General features: G+C 53.0%; 1 protein-coding gene across 1 annotated transcript; it reads right to left on the reverse strand.

The window, feature by feature from the left end:
• Positions 1 to 36: 36 nt before the first annotated feature.
• On the reverse strand, positions 37 to 8,058 carry AOC1 (amine oxidase copper containing 1). The gene is made up of 5 exons (XM_032644077.1): positions 8,000 to 8,058; positions 2,917 to 4,498; positions 1,810 to 2,095; positions 1,309 to 1,441; positions 37 to 1,089 (listed from the first exon to the last, which is right to left on the reverse strand). The coding sequence occupies exons 2-5, from the start codon at positions 4,493 to 4,495 to the stop codon at positions 820 to 822; spliced, it is 2,268 nt and encodes a 755-aa protein (XP_032499968.1). The 5' UTR covers positions 4,496 to 4,498; positions 8,000 to 8,058; the 3' UTR covers positions 37 to 819.
• Positions 8,059 to 9,097: the final 1,039 nt, after the last annotated feature.

A 9,097-nucleotide genomic window follows, 5' to 3' on the forward strand; every position in this document is an offset into this window, starting at 1 on the left:
ACGATGGTATTTTGTTACAGCAGCTTGAATGGACGAAGACAATAGGTAACCGTTTATATTAGAATCACGTGTATTTTTCTAGGGTTTTTATGAATACACAATTGCTCTCTTACACGAAGATTAGCATGCTATCTATATATTGTTCTATACCTATTTTCTTACTTAGTATATCCTGAAGATCTTTCCCCATCAGTACAGAGAAGGTCCCTGTTCATTCGTTTCTTTTACAATCACCTAAAATGGCACTGTGTGGACACTCCGTAGTTTATTCAGATCTGTAGGCTCTCTCCTGTAGAAGGACGTTTGGGTCGTTTCCAGACTCTCCCAGTACAAACCGTACTGCAGTGGATTACTGTGTACATCTATTCTTCCTCTGTTTGTAGGTAGATGTCCAGGATAACTCCGAGAAGTTGGATCAGTGTGTCAAAGGGTAAAGATGTTGGCAATTTTGCTCGATTTTTCCATAGTGTATTCCTGTGGTTGCACTATTGCATGCCTATCAGCCCCCCAGAAGGGTCCCCCACAGCCCCCCGAGAGGGAGCCGTCAGCCTCAGATTCTCCACACTGACCTGATAGGTCAACCTGGTATTTCAGTGAGTGTCCTCGCCTTAGTGATGGAGGGCTTCTCTGGGGTGGAGGCCAAGGCCTGTGTTTCTCATCTGTGTGTGTGCCGCACGCCCGGCCTGGTGTATGGCCTCATCTGCTACGCCTTCCGCAGGAGGCAGCATAGGAGCTGAGGCCTGAGGGGGTTTACTGTCTGTGCTTGGGGTAGGGGGGGCACTCGGGCTTCAGGTGGGAGTTAGTGGGGGGAGGGGGCCTTCACACAGGCCTGTAGGTTCCATTGTAGCTAAAAGGGGGAGGCATCAAGCAGCCCCCGTCCTCCTCAGGGATCCAGCGCTGGACATAGGTGGAGCCATTTTCCAGAGGCCACACGACCACGAGGTCTCTGGACGCCAGGGATGGGTCCTCTGGGAAGAAGTTGAAGGGCCGGAGCAGGAAGCCCACGGAGTTCCCGGGCGTGGCCGTGTTGGGGATGTCCTCGGAGTGGGGGATGTGCAGGAAGCCCACTGTGACCCAGGCCACCAGGTCCTACAGGAGAGAGGGGTGGGCGGTGCTGAGGGTGCTCAGAGGGGAAGGGGTGGGCACCCCCCCTAAGCCCCATGGTTAAGGAAGGGGCAAATCCAGTGACCACCGAGCTTGCTCTCCAAGCAGCAAGCCGGCCCTCACCATCCTGGGACCGGGCACAGATCTTGGGACTGAGCGGGGATCCGGTCTCAGGGTGGGGCTGGAAGAGGGCAGAGCTGGTACCTCATCTTCGATGTTCTCATTGTTGTGAAGAAACTCCTCAAAGACCACAGGTGGGTCCCAGGGGTCGTTCTGGTTGTAGACGCTGCTGCTGCATAGCTCAGACTCCCGGTATTTGGTCACTGCCAGGGGATACCTGTCCGGGCAGAGAGAAGAAGGTAGCCTCCAGCCCCTCCCAGGGAACATCTTCAGGGTCAACGATGGGGGAAAGTTACTGCCTTCCCTCAGATGCGGGATCATCCCCTGGGAGTCAGCCAGACACACTGCCAACAGAGGCTCCAGGGCTCCGCAGGGGCTCTGTACTTCCCCTCCCAAAACACAGAGCCACGTGACCAAGAACGTACACGTGTGCACACATACACACGCACGCACACACACGCCCAGATACACCACAGCATACACTCAGAATCTCATGGACAGAAACACAGACGCACACGGACACAGGGAAACACAGGGACACTGAGAAGAGCCTCCCGCCCTCCCGGCCTCCTGGGCCTCCCTCACCTGGCCCAGGTGACAGCCCGTTCCTCCTGCCAGCCCGGGGGCAGCACTTGGTCGGCCATGGAGTGGATCTGCAGTCGGTAGCTGCGCTTGTGGCCCCAGGGGTTCTTCTTGGGGCTGGTAAAGAGCAGGTACTTGGGCAGAGTCTGTCTGAAGAGGAAGGCCGCCTGACGCTCCCGGGAGAACCTCGTCTCCTGGAGAGTCGGCTGCACCAGGCGGTGTCTCGGGCTCCAGGGGTTGGTAATGTTCTCTAGCTTCACGTGCAGGGTCTGGAAGCTATTCTTGGTGCCTGAGTGTGCGCAGGGAAGGAGGAGAGTCAAGCAAGCGCCCTGCACTGAAGCGTCCTTATCCGCCCTGGGCCTTCCTTCCCGACCGCACCCAGCAACAAACCACGAGAGTGGAGAGGGTATCAGGGGCGTGCACTGAGCCAGACGGCGGTGGAGGGAAGGGACCGAGGAACTAGCAGACAGCTCAGGGTCGGGCACGGCAGCTGCGGTGATTCCACCGCCACTCTGCACAGTTCCTCTTGAGAGCAGAGCTCTGTGTCTGTTTGCTGAGGCCTTGGCCCCAGCAAAGGACAGCTGGCCTTTCCCCAGGGGAAGAGACTATGTCAGTGCCCTCTGGGCCCAGGGGCAAGAGGGGCGGAGTGAGAAGAAGCTGCCCGCCTGGTCACGGGGGGTTCTTCTAACATGTGGTTTGATGTCAGGCCAAATCCTGTCATTACGCCCATGACATCTTTTAAGGTGACACCACTAACTCAAGAGACACGAGGAGTATTCCCGATGTCACCGCATCCACTCAAAGCACCAGACAGCGACATTTCTTACACTCCTGGGCACTATCACCTCCCCCGCCCTGTGCACTCCTTTCTCTCCAGTCCGTCCCCCTAGGGGGTCAATGCAGCACCAGGGGAACAGCTGGCACTAGTCACGTTCACCATTTTGCAGGGGCACACGGATTTCTAGCACTGCAGGTTCCACGCATGCAGGCTGGGTCAACTCTCCCGGTATCGCGCTTCCAGGGGGAGTCTAAGCACATCTCCCATGAGTGTAAGTTGTTGCTCTGATGCGGACATTTGGCCCAGAGGGTGGTTCCGAGCCCGAGTCCTACCTGCCACGTCTAGGTCAACGCGGTAATGCACTAGGTGGGTGTGCATGTTGCCAATCAGGTGCGTGTGCAGGCGGGTCCCATGGCGCAGCCCCTCGGGGGTGTAGAAGGTGGCGTGGACATAGCCGGTAGCGTGCATCTTGGCCTCCATCACCCCACTGGGGTAGAAGATGAAGTCCCAGATATAGTCATAATTGTAGACCGTCGAAGTGGTCCTCAGCACCAACACCTGGCCCTTGAGGCCCGCGTAGAAGTTGAAGCCGTCGCTGAAGTTGGAGTTGAAGTGTCGCCGGATGGGCACCCCCGTAGGCATCTCGAAGAGACAGAGGGCTCGAGGGTAGAGGACAGGACCGTCGGCGTCGTAGTAGTGGAGGGCATCCAGGAAGGTGGCCGTCTCCGGGCAGTCGATGCCAGGGGCCAGCTCATGAGTGACGCTGCCCAAGCCCCAGCCGACGTCTATGTACTTGGTCTGCATGCCCGCGGGTGTGTGTCCTCCGTACAGCGCCACGGCTTCCTGCACGCTCACCTCGTAGGCTATACGCTCACCTCCGAAGTGCACGTCCAGGACCTGCAGCCCCGAGGACGAGCGCAGCCGGAAGGCGAAGCTCCAGCCCCCGTAGAGCACGGTGTTGCCCTCCAGGCTGTAGCGGGGGCCCTCGGGCTGCACCAGGCGGGGGCCGTTCTTGGTGACGGCGAAGTCCCCACGTGGCTGGTAGAAGGAGAAGAGGGCTGCCTCTGGTAGGTTCTCTCCATCCTTGTCCTTGGCGAGCGGATCTTCCAGGACCACCGCATCCACCTCTCCGTCATCGTACTTCTGAGCTAGCTCTTCGGGGCTGCGGTAGAACTTCCCGTTGTACCAGACCTGCTCCACCGTCCAGTCTTGGGGGTTCGTGCTTGCGTGATCCACCAGGAGCTCCAGCCCAGTGGGGTGCAAGAAGTAGCCTTCCATATGGCGCTGCAGGATGAACCAAGAGCGGCGCTGGCCGGAGGCCAAGCCACGGGGCGCCACGTCTGTGAACGTCAGGCACCGCTCGTGGCAGTTTCCGAACGTGAAGCCTGTGGTGCGACGGAAAAACTGGTGCAGGGGTTTGCTGGCCTCCTCCAGGGTGTGGCTCAGGAGGGCATACTCTGCCTTGGACACGGGCCTGGAGGCCCAGGAGGCCTGGTGCCCGGGCTTGTGGGGCAGGTGTCGCATGTAATGGGGCCTGGGCAGTGGTCCCACGGCAAACTCGGTGATGTTGGGATGCTCCTGGGCTCCGAAGAAGATGACAGCGCGTGCTTCCCGAACGGGAGCCCGGTGGCCTTTATCCAGAAATTTCAGCACGTGCTGCTTCTTGGGCAGCAGCATCTCAATGAGAAACACGGAGTTCTTGGCCATGGTCAACGTGCTGGATGGCTGCAGCCTCAGCTCTTTCTGGGACCAAAGGAAGCTGTGCACGGCCTTCAGCTCTTGGGCGCTCAGGTCCGCAAACACCCTGCCCTTGTTGCCAGGGGTCCGTGGGGAGCCCTCTGCCGCGGCCAATGTCTGTAGCACCAGGATGGCAGCACCCACCCAGCCGAGGGCCAGGGTCTTCCGCCCCATGGTCTGGAATGCAGTGGAATAGATGATCTTAGTTTTATGGGAGGAAATGGGTTTCCACCAGGTCGGGTCTTGGACTACGATATCCCTTGGCCTCGTGTTTTTCCCACAGACTCACTTCCTGGCTCGTCCCCGCCCAGCTCGAGGCAGCCCTCAGTGGCAGCAGGGGACCCACGCAGCTCCCAACACTGCTCTGGTCTCTGCTGTCCATCGACTTTAATTCTGCTGTCTCCTCCCTGGTCCGTAAACCTCTTTTAGTCCCGTAGATTTTCTTACTTGTGCAAACTCCTTTTCCCCTTCTCTGTGCGTCATCTGCGGGGCGGCTCTTATCTCTCCAGCTTTAGGTCACTCGGAGATTCACAGTGCCCCTCAAATCCCACAAAATGCCTATTGTGCTATGGTATTGACGGCAAAACTGCATTTTTGATACAACACGATATTTTTTATGTAGATAAAATCTGAAATTTGGTGTAGAAGTTCAAAGATGTGGCTCTGGAGCCAGGCTGCCGGAGTTCGAGTGCTAGTACATCTCACCATTGGGAACAGCTGTGTGACCTTGGTCTCCTTGCTTAAACTCTCTGGGCCTCCATTCACCCAATGGTGGAATGGAAATAAATGGAAAAATCGGTTGGACAATAAGGATAAAGTGTTTAGAACAAAGCCTGCCTCTGGGAAGCACTCAAGAAATGCGAGCTACTCTTCTTTTTATTTTATTTCTTTATTTATTTTTAATTTGCAGTACGCAGGCCTCTCACTGTAGCGGCCTCTCCCGCTGCGGAGCACAGGCTCCGGACGCGCAGGCTCAGCGGCCATGGCTCACGGGCCCAGCCGCTCCGCGGCATGTGGGATCTTCCCGGACCAGGGCACGAACCCGTGTCCCCTGCATCGGCAGGCGGACCCTCAACCACTGCGCCACCAGGGAAGCCCTAACCATGCTTTTTAAGTCTTTTGTCATTTATAGACAGTTATTGTCTTAACCTGATGCTTTTACAAAAATGCCTGTAGATGACTTGCTTTATGCTCCAAAACTAAGTTAAACTCGGTAGCAAAAGGACTTCCACCTGGTATGAGGGTTATTTCGGAAACAGCTCTCTCGTAAGGCTACTGAAGAAATAGTAATAAGGTCTCCTTTAACTATTTATGTCATACACTCAGCTAAGTCTCTTTTAAATTCTCACCACACTCAGCACAATTCTGTAAGCCAGCTAACTTACGAAGTTGTTGCTTTCTGCTCCTAATACTACCTTGGTTTGATGTAATAGCATTAACCTTGCAACTTTGCTTCCAGAAGCACAGGAAGAAAACAACCATGACCGTATCTTGTTAACAGATTATCTTCTTGTTCCCAGGAATGACTTATAAGAAGCTGCTATCGATAAAGCTGACCTAATTTAATTTATAGATGGGTCCTACTTATGGGATGAACGAGACATTGCCGAGCCAGGTATGCAATAACGTCCACAATGGACATAACTGAAAACTTTTTTTTTTACCAGAAACAAAGTCAGCACAGCAAGCCAAGTTAACTGCCTTATCTCTAGCGTGTCAACTAGCTAAGCCCAGGTAACACATTTTTTTTTTTTTTCGGTACACGGGCCTCTCACTGTTGTGGCCTCTCCCGTTGCGGAGCACAGGCTCCGGACGCGCAGGCTCAGCGGCCATGGCTCACGGGCCCAGCCGCTCCGCGGCACGTGGGATCTTCCCGGACCGGGGCACGAACCCGCGTCCCCTGCATCGGCAGGCAGACCCTCAACCACTGCGCCACCAGGGAAGCCCAGGTAACAAATATTTATACCGACAGTTGCTATGCTTTTGGAGTGGCATACAACTTTGGAATGCTGTGAAAACAGTGCGGTTTTAAACCTCTTCAGGGCAACTTATAAAAAAATAGAAAACAGGTTGAAGAGTTATTAATCATTATACAACTGCCCAAACAGTTAGCAATTAGGAAAACAACACGGCATTCCAAATCTGACGCTGCAGAAGCTAAAGGAAACCAGCTTGCGGATGCCACAGCCAATTGGGCAGCTTTAAATACTCGTCCTGTCCGGCCTCCGGAATGTCCACTGCTGTCCGTTCACCCCGCTAACTCAATAAAAGATTTCTTTCTACAGGCTCAAGAAATCACCTCTGAAGGAGAGAAACAGATATGGCAACAAAAAGGGGGAATTTTGACCCCTCCACACAAATACGGTTTAGACCTGATAAAACTACTGATCATATCTATAGCTCTGTATAAAATAGTGGGCATGCACAGTTCACATACAGAGTAAAATTGGCGTAAGTCTTATTGGACAACCTAGTCCTATTAGTCCATGCCAAGCATAAGTCTTATTGGACAACCAGCCTATCAGTCCATGCCAAGCATTCTATTAGCCTAATCCCCTTAAAGGAAAGAAAGAACTGGGCTGTTAAGACAGGGCATTGGGGGACATGGTGGATCCAGAGCAGATAAGCAACCATCCTGGCATTGGGGGACCAAATATTTGATCACCAAATGCTTTCCACTGAAAGATTAATGATCTTAAACGGGGGAAATAATGAAATCAAATTTACATTTTAAGGTAGGACAAGAAAAACTTAAACATAGAATTTTCTCTCTGTGTTTGTTTGGGCCTCCCTCCTTCCCTCCTTAAAATGCAAGGTGCATCTGTGTTACACATTAACCAGAGCTCCTCAAAGATGGGAGTGCCTGCTGGACCGTAAAGATCAAATTTTTCCCTTTCTTCTGATGCTAGCAATGTAACCACTTATAAGAAGGATGTTCTTTCCCAGCTCTGCAGGGGGTCATGGTGACTTGCTGCTTTGCTCTATGTGTGTTTACCTGGACTGTGCATCCTTAGTGAACTTTATGTAAAATGTCAATATGGCATTTGGATGTATGATCCTTTTGTCTTGAAAATGTATATGACTGTGCCTTCCACTTCTAACTGGCAGAGCAGCTCTCAGAGCTTTCTGAGAATCTGCTCCCTGAGTTCTAATCCTCAGTTTGACTTGAATCAAATTCTCCTTTTTACTTCTTAACTTGGTAGTTAACTGAATTTTCATCAACACTTCTTATCCCCAAATTGCTTTCTGCTCCGCTAAGGAGGGAGATGAGGAAGAGACCTGCGGTCCTTTAAGCCGAACTTGGCTATTCCTTTAACCTTTCCCTTTCCCAGGACCATCCTCTTGTCCAATGTCCAAATGGGCAGTGGGTGAGGTGGACAATGAAGCCATGGGAGAAGGGAGAACTTAGTGGCCAGTGAGACCTCCATGCTGGGAGATGTGAAACGCACCCTCTCCTCTCCACTGCTCGTCTCCAGCACCTGAAGAACAGAAGCCGCCTCCTCGCTGCACATTTCCCATCTTGCCCCCGGGCAGCTTGTGCCCTGGAGTGACACCTTCTGGGCTGTGTCTTGTGTACTTGTTTCTCTTGACCCTTCACTCCATGTCCATATTCCCTTGCTTCCCCCCTTCCCAGTCAACCCCTGCTTGACTCTCCCTGGATATCCCATCAGTACATACCTGTGTGCTCTGCTCTGGGCTCACCTTTGCTGCCAGACTTTGTCTCTGACTCCTTGAGCTTTATGGCTCTACTGGTCCCGCCCTGGAGGGAGGGACAGGGTGAGGCATGTGCTGACCAAGGTGGTGACCTACAGCTCAGGAGGCTCCACAATGGGCAAGGGCAGTGGTACAAGGAAGTGCACGGGGCTCTGGTGGCTGCAGTCCAAAAGGTGTCTGTTACCCCAAGTACCCAAGTTTGGAAACTGCCCAGTCCTTCACCACTTTAGCAGCTGGGTTCACTTCTGTTCTCCCCAACAACACCTGTGCCCTAGATCTGCTTCCCTATCATCCTCCTTCTGCAGGGACACCTTTCACAGGAGTTGTCTGTGTTTCCTCTGTTATGATCTGTGCTGTGCCAAGGTCCGTTAAAGTAGGTGGTGAGTTTCAGAGGCCGGAGATAAGGAAAAGGAGAAATTTACTAGCAAGTAGTCTCGCCTGAAGCAGATATACAGACGGAGGCAGAAGCTGGTAGAGACTGACACCAAAACAAAAAACAGAGAATTTAACCCATGTGTAAATGGAGAATCAGAGACAGGATAGTTTGGGAGAGAGAAGCCACTGAGCTGAGACTCCAGAAGAAGTCATATTAGCCATCTCTGAGACCCTGACAGGATTCAGGAAGGAGGGAGGAGTTGGCTGGGAAGAAAGTCCATCAGGATGGCCGAGGCTGCGGCCCAGAGAAGGGAAAAGGGAAAGGGAAGTGCGGGTGGGATGGGGCAGGTACCTGTGCCAGGAGGGGTGATAGTACTAGAGTGGCTTAGTTAGATGGCAAGGGCAAAAGTGGGCAGGGAGGATGCTCTTGGTCAAAGGGAAAGAATAGTCAGGAACATGGTGTGGCTTGGAGAACCAAGCTACACAATTCCCTTGCTCACCGATTCTTGATGGCTTATTCTTTTATTATTACATGCCTTTTGTCTTTCTCATTATCTTCCTGCTTCTTGCAAGTCACTTCAGTATTTACTGACAGCTAGATGAAGGAAGGAGAAAACTGTTAATCAACCCGATACTTGTTTGCAATTTCAGAAATCAGAAAGTCAGATAACAAGTGCTGGTTATGAT

Source organism: Phocoena sinus, chromosome 9 (assembly GCF_008692025.1).
Source record: "Phocoena sinus isolate mPhoSin1 chromosome 9, mPhoSin1.pri, whole genome shotgun sequence".
In the NCBI taxonomy this organism is placed as follows: Eukaryota; Metazoa; Chordata; class Mammalia; order Artiodactyla; family Phocoenidae; genus Phocoena; species Phocoena sinus.